The 17330-nt window shown below is 40.6% G+C and overlaps 1 protein-coding gene across 1 annotated transcript in view; it reads left to right on the forward strand.

Moving 5' to 3' along the window:
• Window positions 1–17330, forward strand: part of adgrl3.1 (adhesion G protein-coupled receptor L3.1) — a 177674-nt gene that overhangs the window by 116722 nt on the left and 43622 nt on the right. Inside the window, 4 exon segments of the mRNA XM_042484864.1 lie at window positions 108–211; window positions 1796–1981; window positions 4754–4792; window positions 13826–14009. Coding sequence (XP_042340798.1) covers window positions 108–211; window positions 1796–1981; window positions 4754–4792; window positions 13826–14009 — 513 coding nt within the window.

Below are 17330 nucleotides of genomic sequence, written 5' to 3' on the forward strand. Positions count from 1 at the left end.
CACTGAACACACAAACAGTTTGGTAAACCTCAGGCACCTCAACAGTCTTCGTGTCTCCTGGTGAATGTCAGCACTGTCTTACCCTGTTTGTTTTATTTGTCTTGCAGGCGTTGCCACATACGTGTGCGTGGCCCATTTGGGCTACTGGGATCCCCAAGGCCCTGACCTCAGCAACTGCACGTCGCCCTGGGTCAACCACATCATGCAGAAAGTAAGTCCGACCACTGCTGCTTGGCCCTCGTAGCTCCTACCGAGCTCTAGTTTGAGGGTATAAGGGTGTGGGTTATGGATGTAGTCCTGGAGCAATTTCACGCACATGAAGACACGCTGTCCTAAGGGGAAGATTGTGGCCATGTATCCATCTTCATCTGTTAACCCTAACTCGTGTTTAAGATCTTAGACAGCTGGAGGGGAATGGAAATGTCCAATAGGGTCACTCACACTGCTATCAGTGTGTGCTATCATCGTAATACGCTAACATGCGTCGGGATAGGCTAATTTAAATAGAATGCATTGTTTTTGTGCAGGGCTGGACCTAGACTTTTTGGGGCCCTGAGCAGGATTTGGTTAGGGGCCCTCCCTCATTGTGACATCAATTTTGTTTAACTTATTCTAACTAATAAAACCACTAAATGTGGATTTTTTTAAAAAACACAGAATCCTGAGAGTGTGTTTTTGTAGGTGACAGGAAATTACTTATTTAGCCTACTTTAATTGTCTGTTTTACCTGTCTTTGGGCAAGCACAGTAAATAAATAAGATAACAAGAATTGTAATAATACTAAAATACACCTGCCCCACCCCCTCCCAAAACAAAAGTTATTGTCTTTTGGGGTGGGAAGATACAGCATAGCATTGCGATGATTTGTTTGGAAATACCATGTCATACATGGACGCCAAGCTTATTTTACAGAAATTTAAGTTTTGGTAGCCTACTATGGTAATATAATCAACTGTGTTTTCCATACATAAGATACATTTTGGTGCAATATAAAAAAATAATATTCACAATATCTCATATAATACTCATCATATTGTAACATGTTTAAAATCACAGTAATATTGTATTGTGGAGTCTCTTGTGATTCCCACCCCTAACATTGTCTAAGGGGCCCAAGGGACCATGGTGCACTTAGCTGCTTAAAAAGCTTAATGTGTAGGGCTGGCTCTGCTTTTGCATGAAAAACATTGTTTGCTTCTTCAAAATACTTTTATTTTGGAAATTGCTGCCCCAGTTATGACTTCTCACAATTTTCAATTTATGGCTTTGTGTCTGTTCTCACACGAGCCACAAGGCTTTAAGGGTTTTCTTTATATGACAAAACAAGGAAAAAATGGTCCCTGTGAAGTCAGCATTGCAGCAGAGGTGCTAAAGTAGGAATTGTGTCTGTAAAGTATTCTTAAATGGCTCTTTTTACATATCAGTTATAAGGTGCTGCTAAAAATACAATGCCGACTTCCTCTAGCCCCTTCAAATAACCTAATCACTCTTGTCCTCTGTACGCTCCGCCCATCCCATCCTTGTTCTTGTCTTGCCCATTCCTCCACATGCATTTCTCTCACTCCATCTGTCCTTTACCTCTCTGCCCTTCATCTCTTGTCCTTTCATTTTTCCATCTGTCTTTCGCTGTACTCCCCCCCACCCCCATTGTCCTCGTCTTCACAATCTCACTAACTTTCTTACTAACTTCCCCTTCACTTTTCACCTCATCTGACTTTTTTCTTACTTCCATCCGCCTTTCTCATTCTTTGACTTTATTCCACTCTCCGCCCCCGTCACCCTGTTTGGCTCTCAGCTCCGTTCGGGCGAGACAGCAGCAATCGTGGCCAGGGAGCTGGCAGAGCAGACCAAAGGGCTTCTGCGTCCTGGCGATGTGCCATCCACGGTGAGGGCCATGGCCCAACTGGTCGAACTGCTGGACGTCCAGCTCAGGAACCTCACCCCCGGGGGCAAGGACAGTGCGGCTCGCAGCCTTACCAAGGTACTGCCTCAAGAAACCCCCTTGAGTCTAGAGGTCAATCTATTGTGAGTGATTGAGTGAGATGAATGATTTTCTCGCAGGCACTGCTATGGGGGAAGGATGCCAGGTAAATGAGAGAAAATTAAGTGAAAGAGGGTTGAGGGAGAGAAAAGAGAGCAGATAGAGAAGCTCAAGTTAACATATGGATGAATAGCATCAGTGGTTTCCATTCACTCATTCTTCAGGGGTTAGAAAAGTCTCTGTATGCAGAGTTTGATGAAGAACCGTACACAACACTTTAGATTTCCTGATGATAAATAGCTGCTTGTAGACATTATTTTATCCTCTTCTGAGGGTCTTCGTAACAAGTTTTGCTCAACATTATGGGTGATAGATAACTGCTTTTAGTATCTGGCAGGGTTCCTCAACTCTTTCAGATCAGGACTGAAATTTAATAAAAACCTTGTCTCGCCCTGGGAGTTCTTCTCATTAAAACATACAGTGCTTGAGATGAAAACAGGCTTGGGACACACTTTACGTCATTGCTCATTGTTTAATGAACTTCAGCCTTTGAGCTACAGCTATGAAGATGCTGTCGACAAGCGGGCTTGAGTGCTTAGTTCTGGATTACATTAATGGAAACTCGATCCTGAATATGCGAAGGATCTGTTTTACTACTCCGGTAGACAAGGAAAGAATTTAGTCCTCTACTTTGTTCATGTAGGCATTCAATTAAAGTGATTTAAATCATTGGGGAATGGCTGACTGGCCGGCTAATTGACTGACTGACTGAATGAAGGACTGTTTCTTGATCGTCTCTGCCGAGGTCAACAGTGATAGGCGGAGTTTAGCAGCCGGATTGACAGCTGCTGCCACTCCTTATACAGTCACTGGCTTTTCCTTTTTTAGCTTTAGCTCTCTGAGTCACTGGGTTCACTTTGTTCACGATGGCCCATTTCTTATTTTTACCCCTGCCCCACATTTAAAAGTGTGTTTACCCCTTTATACCCAAATGAGCTTTATTTTGTGGTAGTGCTCTAAGTTCTGAAACGGTTCCCAAATCCTCTGAAAATTCCTCTGAGTGCTCTCAGTGTCATCTAGAACACCTTTCACCATTCAGTGTCTATGGAGCAGCTCCAGACTTTATAGGCTTCCTATGACATCACAAATTTGAGCTTTAGCTCTCTAGTTTTTGGATTTGTAAGAGAGTTGTTGATGTTAACTTGTATTTTTGGACTGTCTAGGACTAAAGGAACAACCTATATGAATATTGAAAATTATCTTAGTTCCCCTTTAAGTTTTGAGCTATCAATTGTCAATTGTCAACTTGTCAAACAAGTCATCAAATAAGAACAATACTTCATTACCAGGTCACTTGCTGAGCTCTTTGGGCTAATGTTAGTAATCCGTTAGGGTTGCAACCCGTCCCGTATAATACGGAACTGTCCTGTATTTTAACATAAAATGTTCCGGGACGTTGCATAAAAATGCATAAAAAATTGTCAAAATGCAGGAAATGCCGTTTCTGACACACAATAATCTTGTGGGGGAGGGCCCCCAGACCCCCCCTGTTGATCTGTGTCCCTCCGGCACATGGCCGCAAGGTGTCCGTTATTTTTCCACCCTAAAGGTGGCAACCCTACAATCCGTGCCTCTACCCTGTCAATCTCTACTAAGATTAAAGGAACGCTGACAAGTGTTGCAATTTTGCTGCTGGACTTTTTTCAGAATTATATGTTATCAAAGGCTGGGAATGTGACAAAAAAATATCTTAAAGTTTGGGACTCTGATGCAAAAACCAGCAATAACTATGTAACATAAGCTAGCTAGCTAATTAGCTGCGAACATGAGCATACTAGCCTCCTAGCGTTTGTTAGTTTTTGTTTTGTTTCCATATAAATGACAGATAATATGATCATTACTGTGATTTTTAAATCTTTATTTACAAAGAAAAAACATTTGTGGGTATTTTTTCTTGCAATTTGTTGCAATCTATAATTTTTCTAAACACAATCTGTTTGGTGTGAGCCTTTAAAAAAAACCCTTCATTCAGGGAGCCAACACTTCGCCCTACACCTACCATGAGAGCCAATTGGTAGTGTGTGTAAATTATAGGGTTGTATTGGGACTGAGCCAATATGTCTGCCTTTTTTGTCTCACTGTCACACTCTTAACATTTCATGCTCCCACTAAGTAATTCAGTAACACGTGTGACATGAATACATACCAGAGCGACTGTAAGTGGAATCAATTAATCTGTGTTTTGCTGTTGACCAAATGGCCTGTTAAAAGGTTGAATTTGTAGAAAAAAGGTCCTCCATAGAAGAGGAAATGCATTCCTCTTGTTTTCAATAATGGCACAATTATAGATACCTAATTGAGTAATATGCCAGCTTATTATGCTAATTTTTGTTAGGAAATCGAATATGACCAATCACGCACGAGTGGCGAAGTAATTAATGTCATCAATTAACTTGACGGTAGATGCGGAGAATGAGTGGAAAAAAGCAATGGAGGAGCAGAAAATTATGAAAACGATCTGAAAGAACAAAAAGGGAAAGGAATGTTAGAAAGATGGTTATGGGGGGAATTAATGGAAATAGGGGGTGAGTGAGGGGAATAACAATATATACCAAAGTCTTTTTGTACAGTGTTAATGAGGTGGGTGTGACTGCCTTTGTGTATGTGTGTATGTGTGTATGTGTGTATGTGCGTGTGTGTGTGTGTGTGTGTGTGTGTGTGTGTGGCTGAGAGGTGTTATCTCGCTAACAGCTGAATTGTTTGAATTTGCAGCTTCAGAAGAGAGAAAGGTCCTGCAGGTTTTTCACACAGGTATTTCCGCTTCCTGGTAGATGACTTCTTTACATCGTAGTTCCACGTTTTTTTTTGGGTTTTTTTCTTCACACACAGCATGTAATCCGCTTTGCAAACCTGCGTGTGATCACAAGTCGCAACGCTCGACGTAGAATTCTAATTCTATGCTGCAGCGGTTGTTTCATGATTTGTAACCCTTTGAGGAGGGCATCTTTATTCTGATCCAGCAACACTTGTAAACTATCCACTGGCTAACAAAAGTTTTAGTCTCCTCAAAGGGTTCGCTGGCATTCTTTTGTTTTTAATTTCACTTTTTTTTCTTTTTTTTTTGCATTCTAAATCAATGGCACTGATAAGAGGCCATGATCAATATCAATAATAGCTCATCTATTTTGCAGTTCTGTCTGCAGAATTGTAAACACGCTTGCCTGGAACCAAACGACTCGCTATCCATCTCCATTCAATGAAATGTCCTCTCTGCTGCTGTATCAGAGAGAAAGAACTGAGTATGATGGATATTCGCTTGCATATTGCCTGGTCACGGCCTCGGTGCCTTCAAAATAATACCAGCTTGTGTGTTGTGCCTCAGTGTTAATTTATTTTTCAGTCCTTGTTGGCCTTGCTTTTGTATTGATGTTTGTTCGTGTTGACGCCACAGGCTCACGCCACCAAACTCTCAACATCGTTTAGGCATGTTGGTCAGCTGAATTCAGAACATCAAAAAAAAAAAGAGACCCCACCTTCCCTGTCCATGTGCTGTGGATAGACTGCAGAGTCTCTTTCGCTCTCCGCATCCTCACACACACACACACCCTTGATGGTCTAGCTCTTTTTCTCCTGATGCAGGCTTTTTCCCCCCCTTCTCTCCCCTGAAAAGTCTTAACGTCAGCACCAGTCAGCAATGTCACATCACAGAACATGGCTTATATGCAAGCTGACGCGCACACTCACACATGCATGCACGCCACAAATATATTTCTCCGACAATGATCTCATGCCGTCGCATCGAAACAGGCGGCATATTTTGATGCCTGTCTCCTTAATCCGACAATTTTTTTTTTTTCCGAGGGGGCTTGCAGACAACTAGCAATGGGTTCAAAATCAAAACTGCCGCACACCTTGGGTACGGCATGGGGCTGGGAGTGATCGATTATATAATTAGCCTTAGTAATGTGAAACAAAATTATACCAACAGTCCCTTACTCTGCCAGATAGAAATGTGCGTGATTAGGGGATGTGGTGTGGCGCTGCCCTCTCCTCGTTAATTATCTACAGCACTAATTGCCAAGTGAGGAGAGTGGGCAGGAGGTTTGGGTTCTTAATAGAGACAAAAAATAATTGAATTCTCTCTTTCCCTCTCTCTCTCTCTCTCTCTCTCTCTCTCTCTCTCCCTCTCCCTCACACTTCATCTCTCCTCCTCTCTCCCTTCGTTTGGGGAACTGGGGACTCGTTTCATGTATACTAAATTGGCAATTTATTCATGATGAAGTTGGTGGTGTGGAGAGGCTTTCATGCTGTAGGGTGGATTGATGGAGGGAGGTAGAGCCTGCAAGGTAGACGGAGGAAAAAGAGAGAGCAGAGGGGGAATTAAACAGAAAAAGAGTCACAGAAAGAGAAATGCCAGAGAAACAATAAAGGGGGCAGTGAGGAGACAGTGATGCTCAATGACAATGTCTAATTTGCCCTCTATTTATGGATGGCGGGTCAGAACATGGCATGCTGTGAATTTAAAGCCTGATTTAGCTGCAAACTCATCCTGTCAGGGAAGACAAACTCCCAACAACAACTGACAGATAAGCCTGCTCCTCTGATGAAAACATTTTCAAAACATGCACTTTCTCAGAGCTCAGCCAAGCGACTAAAAGACGGGGAGGGGGGGAAATCCATTCTTTCCTCTGCTCTCTCCCCCTTTTTCCATACTTCTAACATCCCAACTCGTCGTTTTTTTTTTTTTTTACAAAGTGTGTCCTAATGTGCGTGCACATACTGTACAGCACATCCGTGCACGTGCTTGTGCATGTCCACCCCATGTGTAGCTGGGAGTAGTAGAACAGCCCAGCTCTAGTCTGTCTTGCCGCTGCTGTTTACGCTGGATTACCCCAACGCTTCAAAGCATTTCACTTCTGCCCCATTTACTGGCGCGCGTGCATGTGTGTGCGTGTGTGATTGTGTGTGTGCTGTGGACGTGCGTGCACACATGCCTACCCTGTCACACACGCGCAAACGACACCCTTATCTGTCTCTGCAGAGTCTCTTCCCTCTTTGAAGACCTCTAAAAAAAACCTGTCTCCATTTTAGCCCTCAAGTCCTCATACTTGTGCGGATAGAAATGTCACTGACGGCACCAGAGCTTACAGGCACACCCACATACAAACACACACACACACATATTTCATCTTGTGATGTGGAGATGTCCAGACCTCAAGGAAATCACACCCCTTCTTCTCCTTACCTATCTTTCTCCTCTGCAGATCCAATCTCAGGCGCCGGCGAATTAAATTTCAATGAAAAAATTATATGAAATTGAAAATGCAAGATAATCAAAAGTTCAATAAAAAGCAATGAAAAGTTTAATGAGAGTAGAAAAGGGGGGGTTATCTGAAACACATCAAAGTGAGCGCTCGGGAGCAGCACCACCAGCGTGAGCGAATGGAGAGCCACTGCTGTCATATCTGTCGTGCCTACAGAGCATCCTCTCCTCTCGCCGTCTCTCTCTCTCTCTCTCTGTTGCTTGTACTGCTACTGTACAGCAAGTGGAGCAGAATGATGCACTGCAATGCTTCTCCCAGCCCCATGCACACCCTCAAACACACACACATTTATAATGCCAGCACACATGCATCCTATACACAATGAAAACACAGATACCTGTGCATTGATGCACTGTATGGCATGTATACGCCACAGCACATGGACTCGTTCGTGCGCACGCAGCATTAGCATCCGCAGAGAAAAGCATTATTACCTCAGTACAAGCAGGAAATTCTGGTTTCACACAACTTGGGTCCTATTTTTGTCATTGTTGGCCATGATTCCTATCAGTGATAATTGTACTCATCGAGTTAATTGCGGAGATCTGGGAACGCAACAACACTGTGGCCAACAGGGCAAAGAAACACAAGCAGTGGGACAATCATACGGGGTTTGAATCCGTAAGATTAGACAAAGCCATTTGGAGGAGATTGCAAAGGCAACTTGTGAAATTAGTGCCCGCTTGATACCAGACATCCATCATACTTCACACACTGATTTCCTGGTTCAACTTTGACTTACTGTACTGAAAGAGTGCACACAGTTTTCCCATGCATTGTGGGATTATTGTTTTGGGGTTAGGAGGTAAGTGAAAGCACTGTTACTTTAAAGAAAATGTGTATTTTGTACTAACATAAAAAGTAGGTCAGTTACAATGTACTTGGAGCAAACATCACTGCCTTACATTTTTAAAAGGGAAAGGAGTGGAGGGAGGGTAAAGAAAAAAATGTATGTGATGATAATGTTATACGATAGGCCTATTAAATCAAAACCATATCTAGGCCACAAAATAATGTGCCTTTAACTCTTCAGCTTATACAGTCCACAGAGTGCTTATGTCCAAACCAGCTCAATCAGCAGAAAAAAGTATAGATTGTATGATTCCTGTAGACCACACATATTCAACATTTTTATGATGTTATGTTGCAGATGCTGTGGTCAACGTGTTTAGGCATAAAAACCACTTGGTTATGAAAAGATCTCATTTGGGCTTAAAAAAACAGTTTTGTCGGCACAATGAAGGAAAAGCCATTTATGTGCTGCTTTTTGTCGCATTATAACTGCTGGAAACACAGCTACAGGTCGCTATGAAACACCCACATTACTCATCACAAAAACAAGTGCTTGTCATGCCTAAACAGCCACTGGAAATACAGGGACCGGTCACAACAATACACCCATGTTTGGTGCCAAACAAGCAGCTGAAAAAACAGTGACGGATCGCTACAAACACGTCTATTTGGTGCCTGAAAACCACTAGAAACCCAGCTATTACTCGCTAAATCACAACTGGTTTGTGATATTTTTGCTTGTCAATATGAGATCACTACATGGACACTATCTTTTTTTATCATCTAAATTTTTTATTCTAAAAGAACATCTTAATCTTTTTGTAGCTTACTATAATAATAAAATCAACAGCTTTTTCAGTCCATTTGATTCAATTTGTTGGAATAAGAATTACTAAATTGAGATTAACATGATAAAAAATTTAATATAGAATAGAATGCCTTTATTGTCAATTAACAGCTGTGCAACAAAGTTTCAATGCAACTCCTTTCAGTAGTACAAAGGGAATAAATAAAAACTATTAAAACAATCTACCCAACAACTCTTGCATATAAACTTAAATTGAAACAGCAGTAAATAAACAGATATTGTGCATCAGTGTATTACACAATTCCAGCAGGATAATATTATTTTGTACTCAGCCATGAAAATGCATATTTCAATACACAGGTCTAGTGAGAGTGTATTTTTTATGTTTGTCAGATGTTGACAAAGTTTTCCTTGGAAGATATAAGGTAATAAATTGCAATATATTGCAATATATGTTATCGTAATACTCAGCATATTGCACCATGCTTAAAACAGCAATAACATTGTCTGGTGCCTTAAGTATCATGATAATATCGTATCGTGGGGCCTTTGGTGACTCCCACCCCTGATATCCACTGCCCCCTGCACCTCCCTCCAAATGACAGCTCAAGTCACTTTAGAAACATTGATATGATCAAACATACAAATATGACAAATTTAGGTGGCATGCAAACATACAAGACAAACACTGTCTTCTGATAACTAGTCTGTCCAAACCGACAATAGCCACATTCTATAAATGACTCTGCAGCATGTGCATACAACTGATTATCAATTACACAGCCAGAAAAGAGACAAAATTCAGATAATTAAACTGAAAATACTGACTATAAAAAACCTCCAGACACTGCTGTCGATGCAACAAGCCCCACTAGGCGACAGAAATTATAAATAACCTGACATTTCTTATGGAATCAACAGCAGAATAAAATCATTGCCAAAACAGACCACACGATGTAAGCTTTATACAATATAAACTCTAACAGCAGCTGCAGCCACAAACACACAGGAAGCAACAATAACAAAAAAAGCAAATAAGATCAGAACCGATTTTGCACAATGCGTAGTGCACGCGGACACATCCCTAGGTGACATTCACTCACGGAGAAATCCAGTCATCATGATAAGTGTGTGGTTGTTGTGGCAGACTCACCTGTCCAAACTTCATTTTGAGCGTCGTGTGCACGGTAACGTCCTCCACGTTCATCTTCTCTGCTCCTTAATTCCTTCATGCTCCTAAATAGAAGGTAAACCGTCCACTCAGCCTCTGTTTCCCACGCAGCTCCTCAAAGTTTTCAAACATGTTGAGCTGAAAATGTTTCTGTAGTTACCATGACCGAGATAAGAAAAAGAAAAATAAAAACGCACAAATCCTCGCGCACCGTAACATGTGGCCACTGAATGATCCATTGCATCAAATTTAGCATTAACATGCTAGCTAACTGGGCTATACTCAGCACAATGCTCCGCGAGCTCTGCACGCACCTGTTGAGGGTGCATACTAGTTACGTCAGCGCGCAGGCGCATTGCGCTGGGTGGTGCGTTTAACCCATGGTTTAACCCAACTTCTCTATTATACATCCATGGTTTAACCAGCGATTAATTAACCCCTTAAGACCTGAAAAAAGTTTACTTGATGTACATGGGAAGAAGGCAATGAACAACTACAGAATAAAAGGATAATAAAATTCAGAAACAGGAAAATTAGCTGAAAAAAGTGATATATATATATATATATAATTTTAATTATGCAATTACACATTTATTTAAATCTATTTTTTCTAAGTCTATTTTCTTATTTCTTTAGTAATATTTAATACTCCACCTATCTTATTGGCATTGCAGATCATTTCCTTGTCATGTTTTACAATTTTGTTTTGCCATTTGCAGGGCATTTCTTACAAAGATGCTCATAATGTTTTTCCTGTGTTTTCAAGAGAAATCATACCTGCTTTCTCAGGTGTCAAAGAGGTTTAAATGCATGTGAAATATATTGAACGCAGCACAGGCGAACTGATGTTGGCCCAGGTGTTAAAGGGTTAAAGTAGGCCTATATGCACCTTTTCCTCTTTTGCCTGTGATGAAATAAAATAATGCTAATCTGTACACATAAGGGTATGGTCACAAGTGAACAAAATTATTTAGAATGAGTATTTGATTCACAAAATATTGATATTTAAAAACTAGCCCGATATTTCCTGCATTACTAAATGAGATAGGCCTAATTTTATACAAAACTGTGTCAATATAAATATATATTTACAATATAAAATTGGAAAGGTCATATGTCTCAATGAATATTGGTGCACCTCAATTCCTAACTGACCACTTGCACTTTGCTTTTATTTTTGTTTGTCTTTTATTATTATTTATTTGTCTTGTAGTTTGCTCAGTTATGTTACAACTGTAATCTGTAGTGAGTTAATGATGTCATATAACATGCCTTTTTGACTATGCAATACATTAAAAAAAACACACACACAAAAAAACAGCTGATACTGAAAAATACAAACTGCCCCACACAAGAGATGCTACCTAGCTAGCAGCATGAAACAGTCAAAAACAAACAAGAAACTGACCTGGAAAAAAATATGTAATTATAAATTTAGTTTTAAAAAGTAGTAAAAAAAATTACAGAATTATAATCATTTTTAAGCATTTTTTCAGGTCATTTACTTGTTTGTTTTTGACTTTCCTTTTTTTTCCCCCCTTTTGGGCTGTTTTTCAGGTGATTTCGTTGTGATTTTTTAAAAATGAACTTCTTGCAAAGTTTTGGGTCATTTCTTCTTAAGTTGCTCACAGCCTCCTTCCCAGTGTTTAAAAAAAAATCAAGCCTTAACCATTATAATAGTGTTGTCAATGTTCTATCAATTGTAGAGCTGCAGCTAATGATTATGCCTGTTATCTGTCATGTTTATTATGTTCCAGATTAGCCAATTCATCATTTTGTCAATAGAATGTCAGAGAATATTAGAAAAAGAAGGAAAGAAAATCAAAATTTCAGAAGCCGGAACCAGACAATATTTGCTATTTTTGCTTTAAAAAAAGGTCAAATAATTACTTGATCATTATGGATGGGCAAAACTACAAAAAACACAACCTGAGAGTTGAAATAAACCAGGAATTTTCAAACAAAGGAGTGTTGAAGCGTGTAGTTGTCCGTCACAGCCAATGAGGAGGCAGGAGCAGACTTGCTGGTGCATGTGTATGCATGTGTGTGCTTCATATCCACTCCTGCTTATTCTGGTTGTTTGCTGAAGCAGTGGATTAATTAGTTTTTGTTTACATGTAGCCCTCCCAAACTCATCCGATATGCATCCCAGCTAATTAGCTGCTAGCGCTAAAAGAGGACATAATATTATCATATTAGCTTGTTGGCTAAGCATACTGTATCTACATGTTGGATATCATCCCCCCCCCCCCCCAAAAATAAACAGGTAGATTAGCTCTAATTCCAGAGGACGGCTGCACGTTTTGTAGCACATGCCGCCACATGAGTCATCATCTACAGTGTTTATCTTTCTAGGACGCTTTTTTCCACCCACACATACACACACACACACACACACACACACACACAAAACACCCCTTTTACTTCTTGCTGTTGCTGTCTTCCCTCCTGGTCTTTCGCTTCTCCCTAACCCTGACTGAAAGGGGGCAGGGAGAGAGTCAAATGGTTGATGTGCGAATGCCAATAAACTGATGTCTCTCACTCTTCCTCCCTGCCCTTGCAATTCCCTGCTGGACACCCTCTTTGCTTGTATAATGGCACTCGCTCTCTTTTTTTTTTCCCCCACCTTCCCATCCAGCCCTCCTCAAGAGGGAGAAGCATTGAGAGAGCGAGAGATAAGTGAGGGATGGGAGTGCATTTGCGGAAAAGGGGTGGTTTACAGTCGGAGAAAGAGAAAATAAAGAGACAGGCGGGAGTGTGAGATGTGTGTGTTTGATAGCACCTGTATTCGCTTTTCCGCCTCCCTTGTTCCCAGCGGACGCCTGTCACCATGGACTCACTGGACTGTTTTATCGCTCTCCCATGGCTCTCCCCTTCCCTTCTTCTTCTTCTCCCCCTCCTCTCCCTCTCCATCGGCTGCCTTCTCTCTCGGTTTCTTTATCTCTCCCCGGGTCTTTCAAGATGTGTGTGTGTGTGTGTGTGTGTGTGTGTGTGTGTGTGTGTGTGTGGTGTTCAAGTCTGAAAATGAGGAGGTGAATTCTTAAGAGCATAAAGGAATGTGAGCTGGAGACAAAATAAGTATTGTTTCACAGAGAGCGATTCATCTACGCGAGCCAACTTCTCCTCCGTTTGGTAATATTTTTGGATTCATAACGGCTCTGCGCGGCTGGATATGACCCAGCAGACATTATCTGATAAAACGCTAATTTCTTCTCAGACCCCTCAAGCACAAGTTTTCCAACTTAAAGATAAGACTGTTGCTTAAAAAAAAAAAAAAAGGAGAAATGAACCAGGTTTTGGGGGTGTAGACGCATGGTGATTGCAATCAGCTAATTAGCTTAGCTTGATTTTCAGAACATCTGTGATGGATTTTCTATCACAGCGTTCTATTTTGAAGGAAAATTTTTTGGGAAATAAAAAAAAAAGATGGTGATGAATATTAAAAGTGTTGACTCTGGAAATGTACTTTTAATTTAGCAGCTTTTGTGTTTTTACCTTTGTTATGTCTGCATGGGAATGCTACATTTGCATCGCTAACATTTTGTTGTCATGATTTATCAACTTGATAAATGAAAAGCCACTGCATTCTCACTGTTGCATCCCGCTGACTGCTAGCACCAGTCGTTATGGAGTAGCGATGTTATTTGCACCATGAATGGATTTGCATTCATTTTCACATTGACTGAAAGGGATGAAGTGTTAGCATTAGCTTCCTCTGTGTGACCTCTGTGTCTCTGCTGCTGCCCCAGGCTATGGTGGAAACGGTGAATAATCTACTGCAGCCACGAGCCCAGGCGGCGTGGAGAGAGCTGCCCACCAGCGAGCAGCTGCACTCGGCCACGCTGCTCCTCGACACGGTGGAGACTGGGGCTTTTATGTTAGCTGACAACCTTCTCAAGACTGACACTGTGCAGGAGACCACTGACAACATCCGTGAGTACTTTTTTTTTTGTTCCTTCCCGTCCTCCAAACTTAGTTGGACCCTGCAACTGTCAAGAATCCTGTTGAAATGCCCTCAAGCAAGGCACTTAACCTCCATTTGCTCTGGTGAAGCTACACAGTGACCAAGTGTTGAAGGCTGTGGCTGCAAACGGGCATGTCCCAGTTGTTGAATTGTAGGAGTGCTTGTGGAGGTATAGCTTGACAGGAACAAATGTATTTTTTGTTGACTTTACCTGAATGCAATGTAACAGAGGGATGCTTTTCTCCAATATGCTCTTATTTTGGCAGAAATATGTTTCTTAGATTTCACAGTTTTTTTTCTTTCCTCCTCCTTTTTTCTTTTACAGATCTTTTAATAACGTAAACCAGCTCAGGCTGCTAAAGATCTAAGAATATGATGTAATATCATAGTAAGAGGCAACGCTGACAGCAGGCATTAGTGAACCAGCCGCCTCAGATCTATGTTTTATAATACAAACCAGAAACAAAGTATAATCCCGAACTTCACAGTGCATCAAATATCATCCCTCCTGTGTGCAATTACACTAACACACACATTCTGTACATGTGAGATGACATGAGTGGACGTGAATGGAAGCAGAGCAAAATAATGCTATTGAATCACTGCTTAGACGGTGAAGAGAGACACATATGTAGACAAACATATGATTAGTTGGTAGTTTGTCCGCATGAATCTCAGCTAAACAGAACCAGGAGCATATGACTTGCTTAACAGCTGCCTGATTGCGTAAATATATATGTTACAGTAATATTCTACCAAGCCAGTCTCCAGAAAAAAGTTGTCAGTGTTAGTTTCTGCAAGCCCAAGTGCAAGTTATTCTGTCACTGTTTCATGAAAACTTCATGTTTCCACAATGCCGTGGTTAAAGTGTGATTAGGTTTAGGAAGAAAAACATTTTGCTTCTTTTAGGAAAAGTTCATATTTTGGCCCATAATACATGCTTTTAGTGGCTCCATCCTCTGTTCCTCCTGGTAGCAAAGTAAGCTACGTCACTTAAGAAACATTAACAATTGAAATGTGCACATGTAACATATTTGTGGTTTGCAGAAACTTACAGTGCTCAAACGATATTGCCAGTGGACACATCTCTGCCATCAAACAGTACATACGGTAATATCGGCCAACCCCACTATACACAGCATTTTGTGTTTGTATATTGCTCATGTGTTGATTTTACATAAGAGATGTTTTTCTGACAGGAAGAAATTCAGACTCCTCTGTGTAAAATGTCTTTGATTTTTTGTGTGAGCTACTTGATAAACCACTTCATCAGATTAATTAATAACTAGCTTGCATGACTAAACACTACAGAGACAGAACAGAAATCTGTTATTCCTTAATAAACATTACAGGGATGTCAAAGATAACCATGTTTAACCAAACAGAGCATATTCTGATTTGTGAAACAACATCCAATTTTATAGCAAAAATGTAAAATAAAGAGAGGCAAGGGCAAATGGAATAAATACGAAGCGAGTAATTTCACAACACTTTTATGAAAACAGTCACTAGCCTGCTGACACTGAATGGGTGGTCTGTTCTTGACTTGAATTGACACAATGACCTATAATTTAAGGTCCTGCTGTTACAATATTATTGAATAAATTATTTATTTGTGCCAAAATATTATCAAAATGTCTACCTGTCAGGCTCAATAAAAGTCCACATGAAAGCAAAAAGTGAAAAAAACTAATAATTCAAATAAATAAAGCTGTGATTGCATTTGCAAAAAAAAAAAACCAAAAACATTGCTTTGTGCAAAATGTCAACATTTTGGTAATGTTCCTAAGGCAATATGTACAACAGACTGACCGCATTAAAAGCTTTACATGGCTGTTCCATTATGTAGAGCAGGCTTGTAAAGCTGTCAAAGAGAGGTCATGATGAAGAGGTCCAGGTTATTTTGTGAGAGGTTTTTCAAGGGTCAAATCCACAGAGACGCATCATCATCTAACAAAATGCAAGGGGGAGCAAAAGAAACTGGCCTTGAGGCGTCTGAGGCAGGGATAAATTGTTTGCCAGAGACAATTTTTATTTATTTATTTCTCCGTATTTTCCTCCCTCCGCTTGTAGGCGGAATTGACAAAGCAGAACAAAGCTAGTTATTATGGTGTGGTGCACATCACTTTCCTCTCCTCTTTCTTTCTCCTCCCTCCATCTCTCCTCATCCTCTCTCACTGATCCTCTCATCATCGGGCCATGGAATAAGGCAGAAATGCTGAGACAAAAGCCCTCTTTGCCTTTCATGCCTTTAGTTGATGATGCACTGTATCTGTGAACCATTTTTTCATCTGCCGCCAGACCAGCAAGTTACACTCACTTATGTTTCCTTTGATTATCCCCCTGTTTACTCCCCTTTTGATTTGATATTTCAGAAGTTCCTACAATTCATGTCCCCATTACCAGGATTCGCTGGGCTTATGTAGAACCCAGTCAGAAATTAAAAGTCATGAAGGAGGAGGAGCAGAAGGACGATGTGTAAAGAAGAAGAGTAAATGCTCAAGGGTCATGGTGGTGGAATGTCAGATGATGCTATCAGGGTTGGGTTTTTTTGCTCACTTTCACATCAGTAAGCAATGAATTCATTTGAAGGATCTGTGTGTAAGATTTAGGGAGACCAACCAAGTGACTGAAACCAGTAAAAACACCAGACAAAGGAGTTTATGTTACAAATCAGTTTGGCATGTCGCAAATAGGCAGCTCGTCCACCACACGCTAATGTGTGCTCACCATTTTCTCTGATAACTTAAGATCCAAAGGTGTCTTCCTCTTCAAAACAAATGGACCTGGTGATTGTAATCAGTAAAAACATGAGATAAAGCAGCTTCATATAAAATCTGTTTTTCTGACATTTTTTAACTTAAGATTCAGACGTTAAGATTACCGAATTACCTGTAAAGGTCTCTTCCTTTCCAAAGCAAAATAACCAGATTTTAACCAGTAAAAACACTGAATAAAGCAGTTTCATGTATTACTAATCAGTGTTTCTTCAACGCTGTTTGGTAGGTCGGATATTGGCCATTAGCCTAGCACCTTGTAATGTGTGCTCACCTATTTTCTCTAATAACTTAAGATCCAGAATTCAGGAGGTTGTTGCCGGGAGCTGAATTATCCTCTCCTCCCAACCAAAAAGACCCAGTGATTTAAACAGCAAGAAAAAAAAGAAATAAAGAAATAAAACTTTCACTTTAAAAAATCTGTCTTTTTCCAACTCTGCACATTGTGGAGGACCTTCTAACTACAGTGTCCGATGCAAAAACATGAATTGCATGCTCACGATCCAGAGTTTG

Source organism: Plectropomus leopardus, chromosome 4 (genome assembly GCF_008729295.1).
Source record: "Plectropomus leopardus isolate mb chromosome 4, YSFRI_Pleo_2.0, whole genome shotgun sequence".
In the NCBI taxonomy this organism is placed as follows: domain Eukaryota; kingdom Metazoa; phylum Chordata; class Actinopteri; order Perciformes; family Serranidae; genus Plectropomus; species Plectropomus leopardus.